This window comes from Aspergillus brunneoviolaceus, assembly GCF_003184695.1.
Source record: "Aspergillus brunneoviolaceus CBS 621.78 unplaced genomic scaffold BO95scaffold_99, whole genome shotgun sequence".
Lineage (NCBI taxonomy): Eukaryota > Fungi > Ascomycota > Eurotiomycetes > Eurotiales > Aspergillaceae > Aspergillus > Aspergillus brunneoviolaceus.
The window spans coordinates 54,588-81,037 of NW_020290829.1; the positions used below are offsets into that span (position 1 = coordinate 54,588).

Sequence of the window (26,450 nt, forward strand, 5' to 3'; positions counted from 1 at the left end):
AGAGAAGAGAAAGAATTGAACAAAGAAAATTCAACACACAGCGAAGTGGATATACACTTTAGCGCGTTTTCTGATTGATATCTCAGGAACGCGTCACTTCAAAGTCGCGTCGGGCGCACCATGGACGTTATCCTATACTTTTTTACCCTATAATCGATGGTAATACAAGTAACTCGCTATTCCTACACTGAGCAACGTTTTACTTGGTGTGGTGCCACAATGAATTTATCTAGCATTGGTCTATATAGTAGGGTTTGTAGATCACACCCGTGCCAAGCATGAGGCTATACTCATCTTCGGGCTTCAGCCCGGCATATGGTTTTAGCTTTAAGTTTCAGTTCCTATGAGATTGGCTGCAGCCCGGTAGTTGAGGAGAGAGATGTCTATTATACTGCTTTCCTAAGTTGAAATAGCAACCTATTCTATGCCAATATCTCAGTCATGTGACCCCCGGACGAGGCTGTGGCTGCCTTATTCTTATTGGAAGCCTTTCGTGCCTGCAAGTAGAATAGCTGCACCGCCCCAAGGCAGACACATGACACTAGATAGGTGTGAACACAGAATAAAATACTAGTGTAAGCTCTTATCGCTTTCCTACCCGATTTCACATATCATCCTCTCCTCAGCCCCAGCCTCGTCCTTTCACTCCATGGCGTTTTCTGTTGCGCCATCCACGACCATCGTCTCATAGTTGAGGAGTCCCGGCTTGTTTGATTCCGTTTTCTGTGACCAATGTTGATCAATTATCCCTCTCGTTCATATGTCCCCATCCGCTTTTGACCTCAACGCCCAACGGCGAGATCTGGTCGACCAAATCATACAAGATCTGCACCAGAGATTCGTGCGCCCAGATGATAACCCCAAGCGCTTCATCTGTCAGAAAGACCTCATTGAGGTGTGGAAATATGAATCCCGACTATTTGATTTGCTTGGGCCTCGTCCTATATTTCTGGGTGACATAAGGAGCGCGCAGAAAGACTTCGTCGCCATACTGTCTATACTGGTTTGGATCGGGGCGACTGCAACGTTAGGAATGTTCTGCGAAATCCTCCACACCAGCGGAATCAGCGATGCAAACCTCCCGTTGCAAGAAGAGGACATACGGAATCTCCTCTCAACGGAACGATGGCTCACCAACCTCTTTATGGACTACCAATGCACGTTCTGTCCGGCTGTGATTGACTGTAATCCAAACCGGCCTGTACAAGTAATCGCTGAATCTCATCGCTTGCCTTTCCTGTCAAAGCCCAAGTGGATTGGGTCCGGAGGATATGCCTCTGTGGATCTTGTGGAGATTGCGCCGCGTTACCTGAAAACAAAACAAGGTGCCTTTTTCGAGAACCCCTACAAGGTGGCTTGCAAGAGGTTCGAAGGCAGCATACAGCTACAGGATTTCCACACTGAACTAGCAAATCTCCAGAACTTCAAGAATAGTCTCACGAGTCAGGCACACATCTTACAGCATCTCACCACCGTTGCACATGGATCCGATTACTACATACTGTTTGATTACGCCCAGCATGGTGATTTATTCCAGTTCCTGTCAGATGGTGCTGGCAAGTATGACTTTCGGGAAGAGTTTCCAGGTGTCACGTCTCTAGAAACATTGAAGACCCACGAAGCGCTTCTATACCAATGTTGGGCTTTAACGTCGGCTCTAGACTGGTTGCACAATCATATCACAATCAAGACCAAGATAATCAGGTGCGCTCACATGGATCTCAAGCCTGATAACATCCTGATCATGAATGATGCCGAGTCTATCGTGGGGAAATGGATGATTTCAGATTTCGGAATCTCAGTCACACAAAATGACCGCCGCACGCATGCCCTGAGTATCAGAGATCTTTATCATGAGGTTACTATCAATAAACCAGCATTCCGTGATCTTGGCACATACCAGCCCCCCGAGGGAATTCGTGTAGAAGGCCACGGAACCGATATTGAGGGGGCAGGACGTCGCAGCGATGTATGGTCTTTCGGGTGTGTTTTCTCTGAGGTTCTTGCATGGGCGATAGGCAGGGAGGAAGAGGTTCTGAACTTTGCAGAGAAACGCAAAGTCCCAGGCCAGAATGATTCATTTTGGGAAGAGTTTACGCCGAACAGTCTACCTCCAGGTGAGAAAAAGTTCAGACTACGCGGGTCAGTGACCACGTGGTTAAACAGTATCCGGTTTCAGAGGCCTCTCACAAACCCCGTATTGACGGTTTGGGCACAGAAGGTTCAAGAGAAGATTCTGATTGTGGAAAAGAACGACAGGCCAGAGGCAGAAACGCTATCAGTGATTGTGAGGGGTCTATACGAAGAATGCGTTAAGCTCACACGGCCTGATACGCAGCCTAGGCCTCACACACAACTTGGGCTCAACATACAACGCGGCTTTGACAGACACATCGGGCCTGACACACAATTTGCACCTGACGCGCGACCAGCCTCCGAATTACAAGCAGCCTTGGGTACACAGTCAGTGCCTTGTGAGCAGATCCAACCACCATCACCAGGACGGAACGCTCCAGAGGTGGTGGAGACCCCCGGGCCTGTTCTCCCTTCACCGTCGAATTCCCAAACCCCCATTTCGCTGAGTTCGGGAGGACGAACGAGTTACGATGCTTCCAGTTGGACTACCAGCAACCATTCACCTAGCAAACCCATTGATAAATTCAGTATTCAAAAACACAACAGCAAAGACATTCTCGCGTCTGCTGTATCTCGGTCTATAATACAAGATAAGGTGCCTGTCGCATTGCTTTACAAGGAGCGAATTGATCTGATACAAATCAACATTTCTGATGATATGTCAAGACACGTACGAAGCATTTTACTTGCGAATAGATGGGGGAGTGGAAATGCGGGCGTGGTAATTGAAGGCCATTATTTTGCAGCCTGGGGAGACTGCAAGAAGAAACTGAGAAGGACTGTAAGTATGCTCGCCAACTAATAAAGAATTTCTAACAAGTTGCAGGCTTACATTGGGGATGCAACGGCAGGCGACCCTAGACCGATGCTACCGGTGAATGTGGACTTTATCAGTTCTGTCGCAGTATCACCCCGTGGAATATTCGCTTTGGTCCGTGACAGGGAGATTATACTGCAATCAGGAAGCCCTGACTACAGTACCAAATACTTAACGACCGGCTTAGAGCTAGATCAAACCTTCACCCACGCAGTGTTCAATGTTAAGGGGGACATGTTGTTTGCGTGGGCAGTTTATGGCAAACAAGAGTCCTTGTACGCGTGGAAAGTCGACGACAATACAAACCCAGGTCCTCATCATGTTATTCATTACAGTCTGGTGCGTCCCATATGAGCCGTACCCCAAAATGATTGTCTTGGCCTTTCTAATCGACCTACAGCAGGCGCGTGACTACCAGCCCACTACTATCATTCCCTACAACACCCGTCCCGGGTGTATTCTTGCAAGCCAAAAGCGACAAGGATACCTCGCAGTCTCTTTGGGCGGGAATGATGCAAGCCTGCCAGGCATCGAGCGCGTCAATGAGCATATTGATATAAGCCTGGGTTGTGTACTAGGCGACGAGTGGCTGCTTGGACTTACAAGAACAAGGCCCTTACACTCAAATGTGCATCTGGAGAGATACACAATTCTTCATGCCAATGGTGAGGATCGCTTGAACCACCCAAGCAGACGTTTATATGAATTGCCCAAGAAATACGGACAGCCGTGGTCAATGCAGGCATACAGAAAGGGGGAGTGTATTGTGGTTGTGGTGCTTACCGAGCACAACACATGCATAATTACGACTAACAATACACTGTAAAATACTTCAATTGATATTTAAGCACGCCCACTGCTACACATGCAATGAACGGGTTTGTGTAAAGAGTGCACAGTAGAATAGCTAGCCTCGAGGTGACTGCAGCTTGGTTATCTTAACTGGTCGCGCGAACAGGTTAAATGGCTTCCGTTTCCACCACGCATCAAACCAGACAATCAGCACATACACTAGACCAGTTACAAGGGTTAGTGGAAGCCATGTGGCGATGAAGACCCAGAAATCATGTGCGATGACAATCTGGCGGGCATCTGTGTCGAATACAAAAAAGTTCATCCCGTAGAGACTAACGATGAATGAGCCGGGCAGGTAGACTGCGGACAGAAATGTGATGATCTTGACTGCGGCGCTATCATCGACCGAGTCGCGCTGCAACATCTCAAGATGGCCGATGAGATCTCTCAGTTCGCGATCGATCTTTGCGGTGTCCAGTTGGTTGTGCAAGGAGAGGGTATAGCCCGCCTGCATCTCGTCAGTTGCTACGATGCCTCCGATACAATGTTAGGAATCCTATAGTGATGAATTCTGCTTACCAAGTCTATCGCATTGCGGATGCGGGGGATCAGTTCATCGCAGCTTGCAAGGTAGCCACGAAGTTCCGTCCCTATAGCGTCGCATGCCGTTACGGCTCGCTCCAACGTGTCATCAGCCGTACTCAGTGTTCCAGAAGATGTGGCGGCCTTTAGCCTTTCCACCAGCTCGAGGCTCCCACGACAGCACACTTGAGCACGCAGGGCTGAGTCATTGAGGTCGCGGAGAGAAGCAAGCATGTCATAACTTTCTAAGGGTGTCGCCTCGTCGGGGTCGGCGATGAGAGCAAGATCGTTCTGTCGAACCCCATATTAGCCACTCGACCGTTAGGATAAATGGGACAGGTGGCCTACGTGTTTTTCAAACTTCTTGCCTAGATCTCGAAGGTACCATCGCCAGTTCCCCAAGAATGATGACAAGGCAAGGGAGTGGAGAGCTGTTGGGAGGTGGCTTCTATGCTCGCGACCTGTGTGGGATTCTGACGGTATGTCTTGTGGGGGTGGAAGCTGAAGCTCTTTCTGTATTCGTCGCTCGTAAACGTTGTCTTCGGTGGGATGAAGAAGGATGAATAGATCAGACTCCTCGCCCCCTGATGAAATACAATGATGATGGTATACTCCTGTATGACGCCATGACCATAACAACCCTCTCGGATGGTGCTTCTCTTCGACGTAGTTGATCTGATATGTTATATCTGCACATGCTTCGGTGAGCTACTGCGGTGGCAGAAAATTTGAGTAGCATTGGTGAACCCACAAGAATCACCGCCATCTTTGCCAGCAAATAGATAATTGTTCCCTGCCTCCGAGACGTGGACATTGCTTGCGAACGAGAGAAGGACTTGGATGAACCCAGGGTGAACGGAATATCGTCGGAATATGTCTGCCATCAAGGCCGGCGAGATTCTCAAGGGACTAAATGCGTTGACCGAGTAGATTGAACTGTTTTCGACTCAAAGTCAGCTTTTCTCTTGTGTAGAACCAATGAATGGCTGAACACACACGATCCTCAACTTTCCATTATCCATGGCTAAGGCCTGTTGCAGAGCATCGGGTGTTTCACAGAGAAAAGAATCACTGCGGCCATCCCTCACATCGGTTACTCGGACACGGGTCTCTTCCTTGGTAGTCAAGACTGAGGGAACACGTGTGGCGAGCAGTTTCTCGAGAGCGATCGTATTCACAGAAGAAGGATCATGGTGTCCGGGCAATTCCCGTAGATAGGCTTGCCAGATGTCTGGGTTATGCTCGGTTCCTGCTATCATTGTACTAGGGGTGAGTTTGAGGAAGTATATGCTTATGACAATGAATGATATGGGACTGAAATGATAAAGATATATTCTCTGATGGTGAGGCGAAAGTACACACGGGGAAAGTTTGCGGAACTACAGATAAGCCTGGGAGGCCTCAGGCTACTAGGCGCATTTTTGCCATAGAGGGGAGATCCCTGTCATTGACTCTGTTGGGCTGAATGGCTGACCGCAGTAATTGACCACTGGCTGAGCTTTTCGGGGTTCGGCCCCTCCGAGGCAATTATAGCTCATGATGTACTGAGTATTGATTCGACTTGGACGCCGGCGAACCTTGCCTCCTTCCTTCACCTCCACCTCCACTCCCACCACCACTTTAGCCTTGTCCCCCGGTCATCTTTCCCATCTATTCTCCTCTGCTTCTCCGTCCTTTCAGTTCGAGTGCCATCTGGCTGGTCATTTTACTCTGTGTCAGCCAGCCTTGTCTTCGAGGCGGGTTGATCGAAGGTCGAAAAGAACCTTACCAAAGCTCCTCCTTTGCCCGAAGTTAGCTCAGCCTCTTTCACCGGTCACATACAGTGTGCAAGTCACATTGAGCGCTGCAGGCTTACCTCACTGATCCTCCTGCTCACCCACACAACCCATCGTTGACGGATGAACTAGAGATTAACCATGAGTATCCATTAATCGCATTGCATCTGAGCGAATATAGGCCCACCTCCACCTCTGTCTCGATATCTTCTCCATATGTTTCTTGCAAATAATCCACAATGTCGTCGGCCATGTTCACATAGGTCGAAACGCTAGGAGAAAGTACATGCTGATATCGCTTCCCTGACTCTGCCATTGTGTTAGAAGTTTATTGAACTGTGGTGTCCGACACAGCCTCTCCAGGCACCGTGATTATATACACGAGTCAGCGACCCGTACACTTGCTCTGCTGCAGAACATCCCCCCCCCCCCCCCCTCGTCTCTCTTTACCAATTGCAAAAGGCGCTAGACAGCAAAGAAGAGCAATTAAGCAAACATTCTCGCATTGGCCTCGTGAGCGATACGCCGGGGCGCCGGGCAACCCCCTCTTATCAGCCACTAATCCGGGCCCCGGCGATTTCCTACGGCTCAGCTACCACCAATTTGCCAGTCAGAAGTATTCGAATGTTACTGACCCCCTGGCCCTGACAGCATGACATAATGAACCGCTCCTTTGTGTTCTTTTGTTTGTTCTTCTTTCCAAAGTGCCTGCCATTCCATCTCTCTTGCTTGATTGTCAAGTGTGACATGACATAACGTTATTGTTCTGCAACTGGAGTAAATCCTACCCAGAATCGCCTTCACTACAATGGCCATCATAAGAGGAACTCCACAAAAGCTCAAGTATGTTTGTTCTTTCGGTCTGACGCGCGATGAGACAAGATTGACACTCCATCCTCAGGCAGGAACTTTACGGTTTCCAGATTTTCGTGAGCAAGGAATCTCTCTTGCATTATAAGAACTTAGTTTAATGTTCAATTAGTTCATCACCTTGAGTGTTGTGATCGGAAGTGGAATCTTCGTCAACAATGGCTCCGCTTTCGGCATCTCAGGCCCTTTGGGCTTACTGGTTGCGACTCTGATCATGAGTGTCGTCGTTCTCTCAGTCAACGCGTGTGTCGCCGAATTCTCGCAACGGTTTCCGATTCAGAATGCTATTGTTGAATACGTGCGAACCTTTGTCGACGATGATTTGGGCTGGGTGATCGGTCTGGCTTATTGGTATGTAAGGACCGGATGGGAATTTTTACTTTGCCATGTTGACCAGAGTCGAGCAGGTATGCTTATGCAGCCTCGTTTGCCACTCAAAATAGTATGGCTGGGGCGCTGCTGGAGTATTGGGGCTTGCCAACTATATGGCGAGCGCTGATATCCTACGCGTTGGCGCCTTTGGTCCTTCTTTTGTTAAATTTGACTGGCGTCTTTGTGAGCATTTTGCCCGCCCTGGATTACTTGTACTCTAATCGATAAACAGTGGTACGGCATAGTCGAAACAATCGGCGGTCTTTTGAAACTTATCATGATAGTCTCAATCTCAATCTATCTTTACGTGGTGGCAGGGCATGGTCAGTAATATCCTTCCACTGCGAACTTTACTCATTTCGTTCGCAGAAGGCGAAGTTTCCGATGGTGCGTGATAGTTTTGACTCTGAGGCGACGCCTGTTACTAACGCACTACAGCCTACTCTCTAGGGTTTTATGCGGACATGGGGTTTAATAACCCCGGACATGCTGCTTGGTATGTCTTCGAGTACGTTCCCCTGATGCCTGTTATGATCTTACCCCGAGATTAGCTTTGCCATCCCGATTACTGCATACGCATTTCAGGGCATCGAGCTGTACGCAATGGCAGCATTCGAGGCTCGCGACGCACACGCCATCCGCTGGCCATCAAGGTGGATTACATATGTTGTGGTGGTTGTTTATATTATGTGTACTGTGGGCGAGATTCTTACTGTGAAATGGAATAATCCTGAACTTCCACGCCTTCATGATGGGACGTCGGAGAGCAGAAATAGTACCAGCCGCACCAACAGCATGATTATACTTGCAGCCCTTGGACGCGAGCACAAGAGTGTTGCTGGCTTTTTGAACGGCTGCCTACTCTTCAGTGCGTTCTCTGCCGCCAACACTTCCCTCTATGTGGCCTCGCGCACCTTGTATGGGATGGCGAGTTCTATTCCTGGCAACCTCTGGATTGCGAGGAAGCTCAGAACTCTCAGTCCTGGCACTCAAGTCCCTATTGTTGCGTTGCTTGTCACGGCTTTCGCGTTTTGCTGGGTGCCTTTCTTGAATATCAACGATGGATTTGTGAGAAAACAGGTAGATTATTTGTCTTATCTCAAACCCATGCTACGCTCGTGTGCTGACAAAAGAACCTAGGTAGTGCAAGTCGTGAGCACCTCATCAAGCAACGCGATCATGATAGTATGGGCAGCGATCTGCCTGGCCTTTCTTCGGTACTATCACTGGTACGTGTGTCCCATTCTCATAATTAATTGTTTACGCTGCTTACAATGAGACAGGATAAAGACGCATGACCGCGAACTTGAGCAAGCAGGTCGTCCTGAATTTCGGCGAGATGCGAAAGAACAACTCTCGGGCGGTTTGCTGCATTCCTTGCAGCCCGTGCAGGCCTGGATCGGGTTGATCGGCTGTCTCGTGATCTTTGCGTTTTCCAGCGCAACATGGTGGGGTTCATCGGCGACCGTGACTGAGGTAGCCATGGCATATGGAGCAGTGAGTGCCCCTATATCTTTGAGTACGGAATAGTTTCCAAGATGACGAAACGCAGCATCTCGTTCTTTTCGTTTCCCTCGTCATTCTCAAAGTCTGCCGTGGACGCAAGAGGTGGTTCAGGAAAACGCCTGTGGCCGACCAGCTGCTGATGGACCTAAACAACTTACGCGTACGCAAGCTCAATAAAAGGGAGCAGACCACCTGGGAGCGATTCAAAGGGGTATTGCGGCGTTTGCTGTCCCTGGGTGCCTCCTCCGCTCAGAGGGTGCCAGAGCTCCCGGAACTTCCCGACCAGCCTGTCTCACAGTATAACCTCATTTCTCCTCCCAATGGGGTCGTCAATCTGCAGGCTTCAGCTCCAGTATCTCATCCACGTGAATCGTCTGATACGTGAGGCTCTTGCTCAGGTATTATTTCTGAATGGTTTGATATTAGGCTCAGAGACCAGTGGCTTAGTACGAGCTCTGGCGATAGACCCTTCTTCGCACGACAGGTCAATGTCAAGCTGGATTAGGAACCAAGAATTGTGGTGTATTTTTGGGCCATTTTGTACTACCAGCGCATACATGGTTTCTACACATGTTGTTGAGTTGAGCTGATGGAATATACAAGTCTCCTAAATGACTTTGAATTACTCAATTAAATCATTAATGAAAGCATGGGATTGGAAGATAAGGGTGTGTTAATGGGGGATATCGTCACAGCGACGAGGCTAGAGGGGTAGCATTGCAGCAAACATTCACATAGGCATGCAAATACCGTAGTTCCAGCCCATCTCCCTGCGTGATTAGACTTTCCAAGCGTGCTTTGATCTTGACTGCCGGTCTACAGGAAACACTAGGCTGGGGATGGCTAGCTCTGCGAATAAACGCCGCCAGAAGTCAAGCGATGTAACCTCCTTTCTCCGAATGAATCAAGATTTAGATGGATGCTGCACGTAGTTAAGCGACAAGGAAGGGAGGAGGGGTTCAAGGTTCCGGGCAATCACCAGGCATCATGCATGGTAACCACGCTCGCTCCTTCCATGGCTTGTCTCTCCCTCCACGTTGTTCTCGGGACCAGCCCAGCACCCGCCAGGAGGAACTGATATTCTTTATGTTTCCCTTTCGATCTTCGCGGTTTCGGAGACGACGAGTGATGTGATCGGTCTCTTATCTTGGTGGTCTACTCCGTACTCAGTACTGTTACTATCTACCCCGCACTATGTGACCTGTGCTAGCGACGCGAATGGCAAAAGCCCAAGGCTTATCTAGACAAATGCTACATTAGTCTCGATAGATTCTACTCCACTACGCCACGTCAGCTATTGCTAACAAAAAGGACAGCCAAACAGAATCTAAATAATTAAGTTAGTTCGATCACGGACTAGCAAGAAGGTACGTACCTGAATGCAAACCACGTGAGATCAGACGTTGCGCATTGCCGTACTGGAAGTTGACTGCCGATTCTCGAGATGCTTCCTGACTTCCTGAATGCTCCCTCTCTCCCGTTGAGCGTCGTCGGCTCGACATACTCCGATGGGCGGAATTCCCTATCAATCTCGGGGCTGCACCACCTGCAGACAGCGGAAGATCAAAGTCCGTTTGTGCAATACCCTTACCCTAGGAAACCATTGTGATATTAACTCAATCCCCTCTCGGATTAGTGCGACCTTGCGAAGCCTGAGTGTGCACGCTGCGTCAGGAGGGGCACGCGATGTCTAGGCTACGAGACGAGTCGGCATTTCCTCCACCATACCCTCGTCACTCGAGTCGATGCCTCCGGCACAAGCAGAAGGCCTGTAGCCCAGATGCTCGGGCAATTGAACCCGCTTGCACTCCCGGCGCCTCTGAATCTGGAAACTGTTGTCCGAACTCAGCTCTTTTCGACATTTATGAATACATTCTTCGCTTCCAACTCTAGTCACAATGTTCTCAGCGCAAAGGATGATAGCTGGTACTTCCTCATGGCGCGGTTTCCGTCTCTAGCCGGCGAGTCGGCGCTTCTAGACCGGTCCATAATGGCCCTCGTGTGCGCATTCTTGGGGAGGGAAGCCAACGACCTCCCGTTGATGAACTACGGCGGGGAATTATATAGCGATGCGCTGAGGGTGATGGCGTGGATACTCCGCCAGAGGCTCCCACCGACGCCTCACGTACTCTACACGACCATCGTCTTCCACACCTACGAGGTAATGTGACTGATCCGAAGAAGACACAAATGCACTTGGGCAGGGGAGATTGACACACAGACCCCACCGGCAGACAATGCAAACGGGTGAAGCTTCTCTGCAAAATTGCCTGACTCATGTACGGGGCGCTACGGCAATCCTCAATCATCCCTCCTTTAGGGACCGTCCCGTTCAAGATCTGACTGGGACAATGATTACTCGACAGAAGTTAGCCGCAGTAAGTCCAAAGGGGCGGAATCCGCCGCTATCTTCGATTTCATCTGGGCTAACAGCAGGTGCGGGCTTTCTGCATCACGACCTGCCCGTCCAAGGCCACCGACGGGGATTGGGAGTGTCTAACACGAGACAGAGCCACGAGGCCACTCGACGCGATTCTCGCTTTGCTTGCTGAAAGCGTGCAGCTGCAACAAAGGCTGGACGTAATCTCCTGCCAGCCTCGTTCCGAATGTAAGGAAGCAGCCACCCAGATGTTACTCCAACACTGTCTCGACCTGGCAGAAAGGCTGCGCACGTGTTTGCCTAATGGGTTGAGCGAGAGCCGCTCCTCAGAGACTCGACTTTTTGTGCCCTGGGACCCCAGCGTGCTGCGACCTGCTCCACAGCCACTGCCTTTCCCGGAAGATGACCTCGCTCACCCACCACTGTACGAATTCGCCAATCTAGCTACGGCCAAATCTGTTCTGCTCTTCTGGATCGTGGCATTGACGATCCGCAGACTCCTATCCCACACCAAGACGCTGTGCCAGGAAGGTACCCAATCGACGCTCGGTGCCGTCTCATCGACACTACTATGCATATCAGCCCGCGAACTCCGCCGCACGGTGGCGCATCTCCTGCAGCCGAGGAACCTGATGTCCTCCGCGCATTGCATTCTTTTCGCAGTGTCCGTGGTGTCGAAGTGCTACCTGGACGGTCGCGACGAGGTGGGCTTTGCGTGGTGCCAAGATATCTACCGGCTCCTTCAGTCGCGAGGGTGGGGAATGGCCGGGCGTCTTGGTGACGCGGACCGGAGACTGTGGGCATGCATTCAGGTGCCCACGGCGGAGGATATGGAGTTCAGTTCCCCTCCCCTCACGGTGGATGTATCGCATCGTATATATAATTCCTGGGATCTGAATTGAGGATGATGATATGAGAATGAGGAAAACTAACTCGACTACCCTTCATGCTATCCTTTAGTCTGGTACCATAGCGCTTACCTATGGTTTGAATTATGGTTATACACGAGCCACATAGCATGCAAGAGGGGCGATGGGAGGGACTGCCCTGCTACGTCAAGTGTACGGTGGGCAGTGGAAAGTTACCAGTGTCATCAAATACTGCGCATGCACTGTGATCTCATAACCTTAACTTTTTTTACGAGTCTACACCTGAATCATCCAAAAGCGAGCATGATCTAAAGAATACAATCCCCTCATCACGTAGCCCACATCACACATCTCAATCTCTATTTCCATAACCTCAATCCCAGGAGATCCTAGCATACCACACCGTCAGTATCACAAGTCACCAAATCTTCAGAAGTAGGTTGCAGAAGGAAAGAAGGAGAGTAAGGGGAGTAACTTACCACAACATAATCCCCGCCCCGGCCGCGACCGCCAAAAACTGGGTGATCATGTGCTTCACCTCCGTGCGCTTGTCCCTGCCGCTCGTCTCCAGCAGCTCGGGGATGACTGACACCGTGCCCACGTACAGGAACGTCCCCGCCGTGAAAGGGAGAAGCATATCGCCCCAGGTGAGACTCGTGCCGAGGAGACCCGCCGTTGGCGCGGAAGAGGTGGCAGCAGCAGCAGAATTCCCACCGAACTCCTGCACCGCGATCCCGATGAAGGTGCCCAGGAACGCCCCGATGGCCGTGACGAACTGCGCGCCCATGGCCTTGCGCTTCGAGAAGCCGGACTGGATCAGGAGGGCGAAGTCGCCGACCTCGTGGGGGATCTCGTGGAAGAAGACGGCGACGGTCGTGGTGGCGCCGATGGTCGGGGAGGCGTAGAACGAGGAGGACATGGCTAGGCCGTCGGTGATGTTGTGGGTGAAGTCGGCGATCAGGTTGAGGTAGCCGCCGAGTTTGATGCTGGTGCTGGTGATGGGTTCGGGCGTAGCAACAAGGGAAGTGGAGGATGATGGGGGAGACGCGGCGGCGGGTTTGCGGTTTTTGACGTTGTTGCTGGTGGTGGTGTTGGTGGTGGCGGAGCTGCTCGTGGTTGTGGCGGAGGGTGCGATCTGGCTGTGTTCGTGCGAGTGCGAGTGCGAGTGGCCCCCCTGGCCGCCGGTTGCGATGCGGAGAGCCTTGTCCATGGCGACGAAGGTGAAGAAGCCCACCATGATGCCGAGCCCCAGGAGGAGGTTGCGGTTCGGCTCGACCATCACGAAGCGGACGTGGTCGGGAGCGTCTTCACCCAGGAAGATCTCGGGGAGGAGGTGGAAGATTGTGTCGCCCAGGAGTCCGCCGACGGCGAAGGCGACCATCACGGAGAGGGAGGAGGGGTCGATGTTCGGGGGGCACAGGGCGAGAAGGAAGTCTGCGGGAGGTATTGGTATGTCAGCCGGGGTGATCGAGATAAGGAGATGGGGCCGGCGTACTGGGAGGTCCAGAGATGTAGATGGTGGCCAGGATCGCATTGACCGCTGGGCTGCCGGGGAACAGGACCGCGAAGATCTTGGACATCAGGCTGGTGGTCTGGGGGCTCGTGGCGCGCTTATGCTCGTTGAGGGACTCGACCAAGGGGCATTTCTGAGAATCGTGTCAGGTCTAAATGAATCACGAGTGTATGGCTAAGTTGGAAAGCCAGCAAGAGCCACGAAAGATAGACAAACTCACCTGCAACTCATCCTCGATCTCGCCTGCGGACAGCTCTCCGACGGAGATAGCATCCTGAGCGACAGCCAAAGCAGAAAACAAGACTACCCCAGCGGCAAGAGCCAAGCCAATGCGACGCATTGGCAGAGAAGCAGTGGAAACCATGACCGTGAGGGAATCCAGCGGGGCAATTAACAGAAGAAGCAGGGTTATGGACAGGTCATGTAGAGCTGAGCTGACTGGGGGAGGGGAGGGGGGAAATTTAAATAGTAGGTAAGAAGACCCTTAGTCCACCTTAGCGGAGGAAGCGGCGGCGCGAGCGCGTGTTGGTCTCATCGGAACCCCCGATCTCCGGATCTTTGCTCTCCTTATCAATCGGGAGGCAAACATGCCAAGATACGCAATGCAAACAACCTTCACAAGTTTTCGGGAGGCCCGATAACTTTTTTTTTTTTGAGGCAGCCAGCCAGCCAACACTCACTCCAACCAACCAATCCAAACCCCCATCAAAATCAACACACCATGACCAACGTGCGCCAGAAGAGAAAGAACCGCTCCGGCTTGCCCAAGGCCAAGGCCAAGCGTACCGGTCTCCTGAAGAATGGCCGGAAGAAGATCAATGTTCTGGGAAATGCCATTATCGCTGAGAACTGGTACGAACCAACCACTTATCCCCGCGACGGGGGATTTCTCCCTCGATGCAGAAGCATTCTACAGCCCCCCACTTGCGCAGCAACACACACAGCTAACACGCGATTTCTCTTCTTGAATCAACAGGAACCGCGATTTGACCCTCACGCAAAACTACCGCAACCTGGGGCTAGTGCACCGCCTGAATGCGCCGACGGGAGGATCCGAGAAGCGGCCCACGAAGGAGGGGGGCGTCGCGCGTGAACGGGAGGATTCGCTGCACATCAAGAGCAGCGCGACGGCGGTGGCGCAGAAGAACGCTGCCAGCGAGATCCGCGTCGAGCGCGACCCGGAGACCGGCAAGATCCTGCGCGTCATCCGGCCCGAGGACGACGACGAGATCGAGGTGGCGGGCCGCAAGCACAAGCGCAGCAACCCGCTGAACGACCCGCTGAACGATCTGTCGGACGACGAGGAGGCGGAGGGTGATGGGTCGACGAGTGCGGCGCAACAGAAGCCGAAGCAGAAGGCCGACAGCGAGATCGTCCGGCAGCTCGAGCTCCAGGCCGACCTGGAGAGCCGCAAGGTCGCCGCCAAGAAGCCCCGCCACCAGAGCAAGAGAGAGGAGGAGTGGATTCTGCGGCTGGTGGAGAAGCACGGCGACAACTACGCCGCCATGGCGCGGGACCGGAGACTGAACCCGATGCAGCAGACCGCGGGCGATCTGAAGCGGAGAATCACCAAGTGGGAGAAGAGCCGGTCATGATTGCGGGTGTCCTGATATAAAACAAATCTCTTTGCATTTTGGCGAGTATGGCGTTGAGTTTCCTCTTCTTTCTTCTTCGGGGTTTCTTTGTTGGGCTAAAAGTGTCTGTGTCTGTCTTGGGTCATATGAACAATGTCCGGCCCTACTTACTTCGCGGGATACCAGTTTGGTTGGGATGAAAATGATCGATTCTGGCCGGAGCCACGTCTATTGTACAGTACATAGACGATCAGAGCAGTGGTCTGCCTACAGTATCAATGAACAAAGGTGCTACTAGAGTCATAGATTATCTTCTTTCGTAGACATCAATGAACTAAACCAGCGACCCAGTTTTTCGGCAACAGCACTATGCCAGGGAGAAAGTACACAGTCGTTACCTGGTGATTACTCCATAAAGTGAAGGTGACTCCAAGAATGGGATATGTTATTAAATGTCACCTGAGACAAGTGATGCCCGCCTGGTGACGAACTATCCCCTGCATGGGGTTTTACTCTGGATCCTCGTTGTCGCGTATCTTTCTGAAACAAAGTCCAAAATGACACTAGGCAGAGGCTATTTCTGTCTAGAAAAGTATTACAATGAAGCAGAATTCTCACCTAATAACTACAGTTCTTTACCTAGCCAGATACACAAGTCTTGTAACGTCACGTGGCCAATCTGCCAAAGGGTCAGTCCTAGATATAGGTATGTCTCGGGAAATATCCTAAGCGCTTTCATGTAGATTACCACTGCACCACTTACAATACAATTAGGTTACCCATAAGAACAACCGGCACAGCATATTCTCATCAAAGGTTTTACATACATACTCAAACAATAACTCATGTACCATGAACAAAAGTTCATCCCTTCTTCTCCATTCCCGCCGAGATCCCCTCCGGCTCCACATCCTCCACAACCTTCCCAGTTTCAACCACCATACCCTGCGATGCGGCACCACCCGCAGGCCCCGTGAAATGCTTCCGCCCGGTGCTCACCCACGTTCCCAGGGCGATCAGCGCGATGACTCCTATAGCCGCGCTGGTGTAGTTCATCGAATCGTCGGTGACCGGGTAGGTGGTGGGGAAGTTGAAGGTGATCGAGGCAAACAGCAGGAAGAGCAGGCCGAGGACGTTGAGAGCGATGGAGAGAGAGGAGGGCAGGGCAAAGGGGCCGGTCATTGTCTTCTGGTGGGAGGTTATGTAGCCTAGGAGGCGGCTGGCGAGGGCGGTGGCGTAGGAAAGGTCTGTGTTTGGGTCAGAGGGTTAGTTTGACTGTGATAATGTTGAAAGCGGGTGAGGAGGGCAGAAGAAAGAGACAAGCAACGTACAGAAACCTTCAGTGGAAATAGCAATCACCGTCTCAAAGCCAGTACTCGTCCCGAAATCAATCGCGTCCAGCGCCAGCTGCACGACGAGCGTCAACAATACAGCGTTCACCGGGACTTGTCTCTTCTTGTCCACCTTAGCCAGCCAGGTGCTGCAAGGGAGGCCGTGGTCGCGGGCGAAGGCGTAGACGCAGCGCGAGCCCTCAGCCAGGATGTTGTTGCCCGCCGCGATGACGATCACGGCGATCATGCTGGCCAGCACACAGGCGGCAGCCTTGCTGCCGGTTGAATCATAGAAGATCTGGATGACCGGGACGCCCGTGGCCGAGTTGGCAGTCGCGGTGATGTCGCCGATGCAAAAGCAGAGCACCAGCAGGAACGCAAACCCGGTGACGGCGCCCAGCACCACACTCATGATAATCGCCTGCGGCGCCTGCTTGGAGGCCGATTTCATCTCTTCCGTCATGTGGGAGGGCGCGTCATAGCAGCACATCCCGAAGCAGGCCTGCAGGATGCCAACGATTGCGGCCATCGCTTTGTCCCACCCCGTGGTGTTTTGAAAGTTTACGAAGACGAACGAGGCGGGTTGTTTGTGGTCGTTGGTCGCGAGGAGGACGATGATTGTGATGAAAAAGGCGCCAATGTTCCAAATCAGAATAAAGCGCGCGAGGCGGTTGAGGAGGTGCGGGCCCCAGATGTTGATGGCCGCAGCCAGGAGGGCAACGAGGTAGGCGACCAGCACCGTTTGCCAGCGTTGGATTTCATAGGACGGGAAGACGAGGTTGGCCATCCCGAGGACAAACTGGGCGGCGATAGAGTTGTTGGTCGCGCCCATCGCAAGGAGGCCTGTAATTTCCGACAGTTCTTGGTTAGATATGGGTTGGATGTTAGACACGAAAGAAGGGGCAAGCACACCTATAAGCATGAACCAGCCGGTTACATATGACAGCCCCCGAGCGATCTTCGGAGGTGCTAATGCCGCAACCCACGAGTATTGACCTCCTGCCACTGGATACATCGAACACATTTCCGCCATGGGGATGGCAACGGCAAGGGTGAGCAGGCTGACTCCAATGAAACTGAAAACCATGACAGGTGGACCACCCGAGGTCACTCCCACGATGAAGACACCGCTAAGGGCCGTCCAGCTGATCGTCAAGTTAGCAGGTTGATATCATACAATAACCTTGGGAGGACCGAGACATACGAGGTGACTACACTGAAACTGAAACCGATCATACCCAGCAGCCCGAAGGACCGTTTGAGCTCTTCATGATGATAGATGGTCAGCATGTCTTGGACTATCGTCATTGGTCATCCATACCTTGTTCGTATCCTAAATGCTCCAAACGAACATCTTCCCCCGCCGATGCAGGGGGGATCTGCTGAATCTCATCATCTTGTGGAAGCATCTTCACTATGCTTTGTGGATGTAGTCAACAGGAGCAGCTAGTCACTCAGGGATGAGCGTAGCAGAGCTACCTATTTATCAACCGGCAAGCACGATGTTGAGACAGCATTAGGGCTGCAATTGCCGCCTGGTTCACTAAGAACTTGGTAGATACTTGACCAATGCCGATGAAACTGGGGAAGCGATAACCGGGGGGCGATAAGATAACCGGCAGGTGGCTGCAATTTAACCCAAAAGAGAAGGTTCTCGCGATGCACGGTGGAGCATTAAGAGTCAGGGACAAATAGCACAACCTCCCTTGCGCTCCAAGTCATCCTGTTGTGTAACAGCCATGCCATGATGATAAGCTTATCATGACAACAAGAATTCCTCATTCAATCGATGTAGAATATTTCGCCGTTGTCTCATGAACGAATTACCGATGACTCTCATCTCCGTGGTGCCACTCACAAGCCAAGCTCGTCAGAAGCCGAGAGGCCCCTTGATTGAGGCGCAAATCAGATCAGACACACAATGATTACCACAACACAAATAACGTACTTATGGCCATCTCTCGGCGATCGGCAAGGGTGACCCCGAGTTGCTCGATGACAAAAGCCTCGGGAATGCGCGATTCTGCATAGTCTGGACCCTGTCTGAGCTAAACCGGAATAATTCATGATGTGCATCTAAGACCGATTGATCCACAAGAATCGCCGTAAGACGGATTCAACGCGGGGAAGTCCCAGATACCACAGCCAATCTCAATAGAGGGAAGACCACTCATTTAATGTGAAATAGCCGAAGAAAATGTTAATCATAGGGCTCGAATCCGATGTCTTGACCGTGTCATGCCAAACATAGAAAGGTAAGCAACTGCCGCAAGGTCAGTGATTGTCTTGAATCCGAGAATAACTCAATTACGAGCTACAGGGCAAGCAACGACTCACCTGATGCTTCCTCACTTCTGAGAGCTATTCAGAGTCACGTCGCTTGTCATCTGCCTGGTCTTCACCATTGCTGCTGTGACTTGCCTGGAGATAGTACTCACACCAGGAACTGTCGTCATTGAGCTCGCAGACTCACAACCATAATCAATCATGGTCTAGCGCAGTTTCCAGGAGGAGAGAGATGTCACGAGTTTGGCGACGATGGCCCAGGGCGTCTGAATGTCTCGGGCCATTTTCTCGACAACTGATTATCGATAAGGATGGATTTGTCGGGGTCATGAATCAGTGATAAATTCCGCTACGCGAGGTTATCCAGAGGAACTGGCCAGAAACGATCAAGGTGGGCGGTGAGCAGCCTGACTAGCGAGTCCGCAGGGCTGCCGACAATATTCACTTAAGGTCTCGACGAGCAAGGTCAACTTCAGAAATGACCACAGAAGAGATTATTCACAACAAGTCCCGCACCTAAAGCAACAGACTTTCAAACATGCAGCCGATATGTCGGCTCCAGGCTGCGAGATTGGCAGTATATCCACACGCGTATTCGCGTATCCCGTCCTTGCGAGACGAGCATAGAGCTACGGAAGGACCCACTCGCCGCCCCGACGAGCCGAATACGCCAATACGACAGTCCATGACCGTCAAGACGCGGCTTCACCCCCTCAAGCGCCCACTTGACTGGTCCTCGGGGCTAATAACCGAAGTTTCACACCTGTGAAATCTAGATCAGGGGAAGAACTCTAGGGGATGAGGGGAAGCCTACACGCAGAATGCGGAAATACTGTTTTGATTCGAAGAGCCCCAAAGTATATAAAATCCGCCGTTGATCTCGAGCTACAATATTGAGCACAAGACATCACCCAAGTTGAAACAACATGTCCATCAACCTGAGCGGGAAAACGTGCCTTGTGACCGGCGGTGCAGGCGGGCTGGGCAAGACTATCGCAACCCGGTACCTCCAAGCCGGCGCCAACGTCGTCATCTGCGACATCAACCAAGATCGCCTCGATCACACATTTAATGAACTCGCACTCGGAGACAATGCCAGCCGACTGCTGACGATTAAGACCGATATTACCTCCGCGTCGGACGTGCAGTCCCTCTTCGATGAGATCGTCGCACGGTTTCGGAAGCTGGACATCCTAATCAACAATGCCGGAATCATGGACCGATTTGACCCCGTCGGAGAGCTAGATGAGGACCTCTGGAATCGCGTGATCGCGGTGAACTTGACGGCGCCGTATCTGCTCAGCAAGTTGGCGGTGCAGGATATGCTGAAAAGGGACGTGGTGGATGGGCGCATCGTGAACATCGTGTCCGTGGCTGGGAAGGCAGGCTTTGCGGCGGGTCAGTGCTTTTATTCTTCAATCCCCAAGTTGGTAACTCACACACTCAACCATAGGTGCTGCGTACACGGCGAGCAAACATGGCTTGGTGGGCTTGACTAAGAACACGGCCACGTTCTATGGCTCCAAGGGCATTCGGTGTAATGCTTTGATGCTGGGTGGGATGGACACGAATATTACGGATGCATTCATGACAGGAGTGAACATGGAAGGTAAAGACAAGGCGATGGATATGATGACGGCTGCTAAGCTGGCAATGTGCGATGTCGATCAGGTGGCGGATCTTTGTCTCTCGATCACCTGCGGGCCAGGATCAAGCTTGATCAATGGGACTTGTATTCCTGTGGATCAAGGGTTGACTGGATGGTTAGGTTAAGATAATTCTAGAAGGGGTTGTTGTGGTGTAGACGAAGGTCAATTTGATTTAAGGGATGAATATACCGGGCACATTGAATGGAGGCCGGGTGCCCGCCCGTTTTTCGGAGCTTAACCGCATCTATCATAAATCAATGCTGGCCACCACTACAACACAGCTACTTCAAAGGAACTAATCCCCATCGGCCACCTCTACTTAGCGTACTGGACGCTCGAGGCAGTTTTCAAAGATGGCTTGTAGTCTGTCGTCCGTATCACGTCTCTTATGAAGCAAGCAAGAGATTGACGTTGTAGCACACCCCTGAACTTGCCCAATGCACCCGGGAGACCCTCAAATTGAGACCCACTCTCTGCACTTGCGAGTACTCACACTACTGTGACCGCGGGATAGAAAGATATTAATGGTTCCGTATACCACCATTGATCACATTGCACTTCGATATACTGGCTTAATTGAGGCGATGCCGGATATCCTTTGTTTTCTGTCATCTCAACATGAGAGGCGTTTTAGCACTCACTGGTCATTTTTGCAAGCAGGTCTCGATGGTCAGGATACGCTGTACATCCATATTCGTCATACTGATATTCTTTGGTGCATAGTAGGTAATCAGCGATTCGACAGATCCTCACGCCATACAAAGACAGAAGGCACCTGCATAGGATGAAATGAACAGAACCCTATGCACAATCATACACTCCACTAACATCGTCTCACGAGAAACCTGTGTAAAGAGTTATGCATACTTCCCCCAATGGATAAACAGGCAGGATAAATAATCCTCAGCACTAGTAGGACAATATTCCCCATAGCGTGCAACCTTATAGCCGTGTCGGGGAGCAAAAGACTACTATGTCTATGTTCAGGTAAGAAAGCACCACGCGCCATTCCGTCATCGCACATGAATGCAATTGAGACAGTTATACGTATGGCTCTGGTCTCTGGATACTGAGTAATTGGCTACCATGGACTGGGGCCTTGGAAAAGTGTCAAAGCCACAATCAACTTCCGTTCTCCGCTTATCCGCTCCTACCCGTTGATCCACTCCTGTGCATGCAATTGGCTTATAACGCAACTAGGTATAGTATTGCCGGGATCAGAATTGATCACAGGAACAAGCGAAGTGGCCCCTGCTCCTCCAGGAGGGGTGCGAAACTAGTGCAGGTCCTCGGGACTTGAATGTCGGACTTTACTTGTACTACTTTGTATGGATGATGAACACACTAGTTACTGACTCAAAGATGGTTTACCTAATCATCGCCGAGGGAATGCGCTTGCAAGGGTGGGGGAAGGGGGGAGATTGTCCTACGATTTGAATGGTTGGCCTATTTTCCCGCGGTTGTGTGTGGGGTTGGCAACTTGGAACTTAATCAAGTCAAGCCGATACGTACTGAATTGCGCAACTGACTCCAGTTGATGGTAGGAATGCTCCGTAGAGAAGGTCGAGGAGGCAGGCAAGCGACTTACATGGTCATGTTCCCGAATCTGGCGACCTGCAGAAACGATCTTCCAGGGCGCCAATGAATGAGGGGCGATATGTATTATTTGATAGCTAGTTCCAGCGGAAAGGTGTGACAGAAAGCGTAACATTAGCGAGTGACGCAGGTCGGAGGGCAGTGTGCATCGATGAGCTGGGCAGGGGCAGTTCCAGTCACAGTGGACAAGACAGTGTGTGGCGTGTTGCGAAATAGATTGCCTCGGTGACGCGTGATGCCATCGGTGTCGGAGTCATCAATACATGTATTGTTATACTTGAGCTCATCAGAAGCCCTTGTAGCTTGGATTCCTCAGCCTAGTCGATCTCCCGAAGAGACACCAGTTATCCTCTTACAAGAAGTTTTGCGAAGGTCCTGTGGCAAGGCGATCTTTTGATGTGCGAGCTAGGGTTTTTTATGCTGATGCCTGCGCATTCGGTCAAGGGTGTTCCGCCCATCCGGATTGATCGAATCTCTACGAGTAGTGACATGGGTTACAGTAAAGGTGTTCATCTGTAGTTTCACGGGCGGATGATGGATGAGCGTCAGTCTTTCCCTTTACTCGGTAGAATAAACCACTGGGGGACTTCTCACCAATTTAGAGGTGTCTGTGGGCGAGGTTTCGGTGACTCACAGATTTGTTTCTCAAAAGTTGACGACTCAGGACTATTGAAGATGCTCTGCTGAATTAGTAATGTGAAGCGCGCAAGCCGGTGGTGGAGGGGGGGATTTGATTCAAGTCGGCTGATCGTGCTGCCCCGTGTGGATGGCACCAGTCATCCACTCAGAATGTCGGACGCAAGACACTCTCTTAAGCTTGCCCGGTAATGATGGTGCTGGGGACATATCCTTGCACCATCACATCGAACCTCCCCTCTCAACCCAGTTAGGAGTCTGGTAGAAGGATGAAAAAAGTTCCAGCCCTAAGTCCCGTCCTCCCCACCCGTCCGAAGTGATAACCCAGTCCACGGTGGCACAGGTAGCTGCAGATCGACTGTGCAGTCTGAACTGCTCGGATCTGGGGTTACGACACGCGGATATCATCGCTGGTTGTCAACAATGGACAATGGCTTGCATGATCCTCTCCCCCCGTCTTCATTATCAGCCACAAACAATGTGTGATAGCCCCCGGCAGCCAATAGCCTCTCAAGGTTGAGTACATCTGGATCGGCAGAGGTGGTACTGATATCAGGATGTGATTAGAACGAGCCAACCCGGACGAAACGAGAAGGCAAGCTAGTCACTCACTCTAGACTCGCCTGAGACCAAACGGTTTCGGTCGGCCAGACTAAGGGCGGCGCGAGAGATCGTCGGTTTGTCCACTGTAGTCACTCTTCACCCTTGTGGATGAAGCGGTGTCCTGACTCGGATTATTTTTGGTGATAGTGGTAGAACTAACAGGTCAGGTCACCCGAGTTTCCCGCGTGTGGTTGCAGCAGGTTTTAACGACAGAACGAGGAGGCATCAGGCGGGAGGAAAATGGATCCTTCCGCAGCAATCTCCAAGGTTATAAACTGATCCGAGCCCCATGCAGGGAACGAGTAATCTGGCCACTTATTCTGTCGTACAAACTCTCCGACAACGATCTACAAAGTACGAGTACTGCACGGAGTACGAAGTACTGTACATATTCACTATTCTTACTTAACTCAATCGCCGCCCTGCCTCCGCTTAGTCAAACCCCGCCTGGCTGCCTGAGGTATTTCACTTATGTACTGTACCTACATACTCATTTGGATACCTGCTTGAATTGAAACACGACCGATGAATCCTTTTCAGGCCTGCCAAGACCCCCTCATGCGTTGTCAATCGGCCTATTCTTTCCTCCTTATTGTTCCCACCATACTAAATATTTGTTTTACATGAGGTGTGACCAGCCATCATTTTACCACCCACACTAGCCTCACCTACCATTCTTCTTTCCCCTCTTCGTTCTTTCACTTACCTACTTACCATTCCTCGCTTGTGTACTCCAATAACCGGAGCCAACTTGGCGTCATTCCATCGACAAAGTTGTTTCCACTGGGCAGCTTACACAACCTTCCAATCTTACCAGCTCGGAGTCATTGAAGGCTAGCCCGATTGTGACTAGCGCCCGTCGGTTCCACAGGAACCAATCGTTGATGCGATTCGCAACCAACACCCAAATGAGATAGGAACTTGATCGGTAGGTCGTGCATGAGATTCTCCTTTCTGCTGCATCTCTCGTTTGTTTCTTGGCCAACTTCCCTGAATCATACAAACACTATTGGCATGGAGAGTACATCCTTCGACATGAAGGAGGGCAGATCGCAGCAACAGCAGCAGCACAACGGAAAGAAGTGGAACCCCCCTTTTATGATGATCCAAGATGCATACATACCGTACCATAAGTTACCCGCCTGCCCCTCAACAATGGATTCCCGCGTCTCCCGCCATGACGCCATGGGCTTTTTTTGGGTCTTGATTTTCTTACGTTTGTCAACTTTGTTTGAGTTTCCCCGCAAGCTGACGATCAATTTAGACACAGACCCGAACTTTTCTTTTTTTCCCCTGCGTGACAATTCCTCCCCCCCTTCGGTCGAGGACAAGATCCAAGTCGAAATAGTATCCGTAATCCTGGGATAACCTCCAATATATCTACTGTACAAACTACAACACCAACAACAACAACAACAACGGACCCCGCATAGAGAATACCATCAGGCAAAACAGTCAGTCGGTTGCCTGACTTGGCAGCGAAGAGCCGCTGTCAGGAGAAGGCATCCGGGGTGCCTGGATCCAAATCATCCCATCGGTTGAACCGTTGAACCCACTCTCGATACTGGTTGGAACAAAAAAAAAAAAGCGGGATTTAATTTGAACAGGGAACAGGACCCCCCCCCAAAAATTACGGTACGAAAAGGGACAGACAATCAAATCTCCAGAATAAAACCCTCAATGGCTGCCTTTCCGCCTTCCTCCCCCTCAGCCTCTTCCTCATCTGCATCTTCCTTGCCCTCTCTCTATCCGTCCTCCTCCTACAGTTCAATTCACTCTCCACCATTGACCAGTGGTAAGTCCTTCTTCTTCGACTTCGGTCGTTCACTCGTCCGTCGTGCGCCTTCTGTCAAATCATCCTTCTGCCCCACCTTGTGCCAGCAGATCTTCCTACCCCCCCTCTACAGTACTAGTGGAATGCACTCTCCTCTTTGGGTTGCTTGCATTCTTCTTCTATCCCAAGTGACCCTTCGATGACCTGTTTCATTGTTTCAGCTTCACTTGTGGACAGAGATTAAGATTACCCCCGCCGGACACGTGTGGCATTTGGCTCTGCGCTTGTTCTGCACATTCCCAATGATTTATGCTGATCGCGTGCTCTTAGCCAATCTTTCCTCGTTGCCTTTATCGCCTTCCCAACGTCCCTCTAGTATTCGTGCCCGAGATCAGCTAGAGACTCTTATTGCGAGACACGGTTACCCCACTAGAGTTTCGTTGTCATCCCTCGAAGAATTAACGGCCACCTCGTCGACTTATAGTCCGCCGTCCCCCCAGTCACCCGTCTCGGAAACCACAGACTATTTCGCGGGTCTCAATCTCAACCACTCTGCATCTCGTCCGATACCTATACCAAAGCCATCCCATATCACACACGATCACGATTTTCCCGTGACCCCGTTGACCGGACGCTTTGACAAGGGCTACTACTTCGCCCACCGTGAGCACATCGAGAGAAGTCGTGATAAGCCAACCCATACAAGACCATCTCGTCCAGGGCATCGTTCACACTTCTCTGAACCGTCCAGAATGCGCTCTGATAGCTCGACATTGTACGCGCCGGTCGCTACTCCTGCCATGTCGTCAGCTGGTCGCCCTCTTTCCCCCCAACCATCGCGCGCCCGGGGCGGAAACTCATCCAAACCAGCCCCAGCCTTTCATCTGGGAAGCTTGCCACGGTTCCATCCCGCTGTTTATCAGTCCTCTGGAACCTCTCAGACCCTGTCTGCGCAGCCTCCATCACCTCGACAACCCCGACAGCACGGATACCGTGCGTCAGCCGGCTCTCGCGACTCCATGTGGCGAGACCTGGCGGATGGAAACATTCTTATTAAAGCTCCCTCACGCCCACTCTCACCCAGTCCATCTGCACCACGTCTCGACCCGCTGAACAGCCCTGGACCAGTTACACCTCTCGCACTCGAGGATGCAGGTGGCTATCTGGGCTCGGGCACAACCACTGACCCTACTGCTCGCGAAAGCCACTACTCCGGCCCGGCGCCTGATGCAGTGGACAAGCTCATCGCCCGCGAGGCCGAGCGGGCCCGGCAGAAGGCCAGAAAAGGGCTGAAGGGCTACTGAACAGCCACATCATCGCGAGAAATTGATTCCCTCCTCCATGTTGCATTTTCATTCTCATTTTCTTTTGTCTTCTCGTGTATTA

At 51.5% G+C, this 26,450-nt stretch overlaps 9 protein-coding genes across 9 annotated transcripts; 6 read left to right on the forward strand and 3 right to left on the reverse strand.

Moving 5' to 3' along the window:
- Positions 1-760: 760 nt before the first annotated feature.
- On the forward strand, positions 761-3,779 carry BO95DRAFT_375476 (protein kinase family protein; the record flags this gene model as incomplete). Its single annotated transcript, XM_025583145.1, has 4 exons — positions 761-2,553; positions 2,665-2,917; positions 2,963-3,292; positions 3,357-3,779. 4 exons carry the CDS (start codon positions 761-763, stop codon positions 3,777-3,779), a joined length of 2,799 nt encoding a protein of 932 aa, XP_025437015.1.
- On the reverse strand, positions 3,774-5,685 carry BO95DRAFT_424647 (uncharacterized protein). The gene is made up of 5 exons (XM_025584679.1): positions 5,327-5,685; positions 5,082-5,266; positions 4,679-5,019; positions 4,328-4,621; positions 3,774-4,256 (listed from the first exon to the last, which is right to left on the reverse strand). The coding sequence occupies exons 1-5, from the start codon at positions 5,587-5,589 to the stop codon at positions 3,861-3,863; spliced, it is 1,479 nt and encodes a 492-aa protein (XP_025437016.1). The 5' UTR covers positions 5,590-5,685; the 3' UTR covers positions 3,774-3,860.
- An 857-nt stretch (positions 5,686-6,542) lies between these two features.
- Positions 6,543-9,485, forward strand: BO95DRAFT_518672 (amino acid transporter). The gene is made up of 11 exons (XM_025591981.1): positions 6,543-6,948; positions 7,007-7,034; positions 7,088-7,326; positions 7,383-7,530; positions 7,580-7,670; positions 7,717-7,734; positions 7,786-7,843; positions 7,899-8,415; positions 8,488-8,576; positions 8,631-8,844; positions 8,900-9,485. The coding sequence occupies exons 1-11, from the start codon at positions 6,914-6,916 to the stop codon at positions 9,236-9,238; spliced, it is 1,776 nt and encodes a 591-aa protein (XP_025437017.1). The 5' UTR covers positions 6,543-6,913; the 3' UTR covers positions 9,239-9,485.
- An 810-nt stretch (positions 9,486-10,295) lies between these two features.
- Positions 10,296-12,135, forward strand: BO95DRAFT_424652 (Zn(II)2Cys6 transcription factor domain-containing protein; the record flags this gene model as incomplete). Its single annotated transcript, XM_025584681.1, has 4 exons — positions 10,296-10,421; positions 10,490-11,014; positions 11,088-11,231; positions 11,290-12,135. The coding sequence occupies exons 1-4, from the start codon at positions 10,362-10,364 to the stop codon at positions 12,133-12,135; spliced, it is 1,575 nt and encodes a 524-aa protein (XP_025437018.1). The 5' UTR covers positions 10,296-10,361.
- Positions 12,136-12,384: 249 nt separating this feature from the next.
- Positions 12,385-14,056, reverse strand: BO95DRAFT_424655 (Zn(2+) transporter YKE4). Its single transcript, XM_025584682.1, has 3 exons — positions 13,836-14,056; positions 13,598-13,748; positions 12,385-13,536 (listed from the first exon to the last, which is right to left on the reverse strand). Exons 1-3 carry the CDS (start codon positions 13,977-13,979, stop codon positions 12,578-12,580), a joined length of 1,254 nt encoding a protein of 417 aa, XP_025437019.1. The 5' UTR covers positions 13,980-14,056; the 3' UTR covers positions 12,385-12,577.
- Positions 14,057-14,286: 230 nt separating this feature from the next.
- BO95DRAFT_486177 (nucleolar protein 16) lies at positions 14,287-15,481 on the forward strand. The gene is made up of 2 exons (XM_025590442.1): positions 14,287-14,467; positions 14,592-15,481. Exons 1-2 carry the CDS (start codon positions 14,337-14,339, stop codon positions 15,208-15,210), a joined length of 750 nt encoding a protein of 249 aa, XP_025437020.1. The 5' UTR covers positions 14,287-14,336; the 3' UTR covers positions 15,211-15,481.
- Positions 15,482-16,053: 572 nt separating this feature from the next.
- Positions 16,054-17,929, reverse strand: BO95DRAFT_375483 (putative GABA permease; the record flags this gene model as incomplete). The annotated part of the gene is made up of 5 exons (XM_025583146.1): positions 16,054-16,436; positions 16,521-17,363; positions 17,433-17,665; positions 17,725-17,785; positions 17,842-17,929. The coding sequence occupies 5 exons, from the start codon at positions 17,927-17,929 to the stop codon at positions 16,054-16,056; spliced, it is 1,608 nt and encodes a 535-aa protein (XP_025437021.1).
- Positions 17,930-19,732: 1,803 nt separating this feature from the next.
- Positions 19,733-20,579, forward strand: BO95DRAFT_375431 (SDR family NAD(P)-dependent oxidoreductase; the record flags this gene model as incomplete). The annotated part of the gene is made up of 2 exons (XM_025583142.1): positions 19,733-20,204; positions 20,260-20,579. 2 exons carry the CDS (start codon positions 19,733-19,735, stop codon positions 20,577-20,579), a joined length of 792 nt encoding a protein of 263 aa, XP_025437022.1.
- Positions 20,580-25,366: 4,787 nt separating this feature from the next.
- On the forward strand, positions 25,367-26,368 carry BO95DRAFT_457363 (uncharacterized protein; the record flags this gene model as incomplete). Its single annotated transcript, XM_025588472.1, has 1 exon — positions 25,367-26,368. One exon carries the CDS (start codon positions 25,367-25,369, stop codon positions 26,366-26,368), a length of 1,002 nt encoding a protein of 333 aa, XP_025437023.1.
- Positions 26,369-26,450: the final 82 nt, after the last annotated feature.

What these genes read in the sequence shown, in the direction of transcription:
- BO95DRAFT_486177 (XM_025590442.1), top strand. Translation starts at nt 14,337, where the DNA reads ATGACCAACGTGCGCCAGAAGAGAAAGAACCGCTCCGGCTTGCCCAAG. An exon ending in GCCATTATCGCTGAGAACTG is followed by an intron (nt 14,468 to 14,591) that starts GTACGAACCAAC and finishes TTGAATCAACAG; the next exon opens with GAACCGCGATTTGACCCTCA.
- BO95DRAFT_518672 (XM_025591981.1), top strand. Translation starts at nt 6,914, where the DNA reads ATGGCCATCATAAGAGGAACTCCACAAAAGCTCAA. An exon ending in GGAACTCCACAAAAGCTCAA is followed by an intron (nt 6,949 to 7,006) that starts GTATGTTTGTTC and finishes CTCCATCCTCAG; the next exon opens with GCAGGAACTTTACGGTTTCC. An exon ending in GTGATCGGTCTGGCTTATTG is followed by an intron (nt 7,327 to 7,382) that starts GTATGTAAGGAC and finishes AGAGTCGAGCAG; the next exon opens with GTATGCTTATGCAGCCTCGT.
- BO95DRAFT_424647 (XM_025584679.1), bottom strand. Translation starts at nt 5,589, where the DNA reads ATGATAGCAGGAACCGAGCATAACCCAGACATCTGGCAAGCCTATCTA. An exon ending in AATGGAAAGTTGAGGATCGT is followed by an intron (nt 5,267 to 5,326) that starts GTGTGTTCAGCC and finishes AGTCGAAAACAG; the next exon opens with TTCAATCTACTCGGTCAACG. An exon ending in GCAAGAAGTTTGAAAAACAC is followed by an intron (nt 4,622 to 4,678) that starts GTAGGCCACCTG and finishes GGGGTTCGACAG; the next exon opens with AACGATCTTGCTCTCATCGC.
- BO95DRAFT_424655 (XM_025584682.1), bottom strand. Translation starts at nt 13,979, where the DNA reads ATGGTTTCCACTGCTTCTCTGCCAATGCGTCGCATTGGCTTGGCTCTT. An exon ending in AGATCGAGGATGAGTTGCAG is followed by an intron (nt 13,749 to 13,835) that starts GTGAGTTTGTCT and finishes CACGATTCTCAG; the next exon opens with AAATGCCCCTTGGTCGAGTC. An exon ending in CTACATCTCTGGACCTCCCA is followed by an intron (nt 13,537 to 13,597) that starts GTACGCCGGCCC and finishes TACCTCCCGCAG; the next exon opens with ACTTCCTTCTCGCCCTGTGC.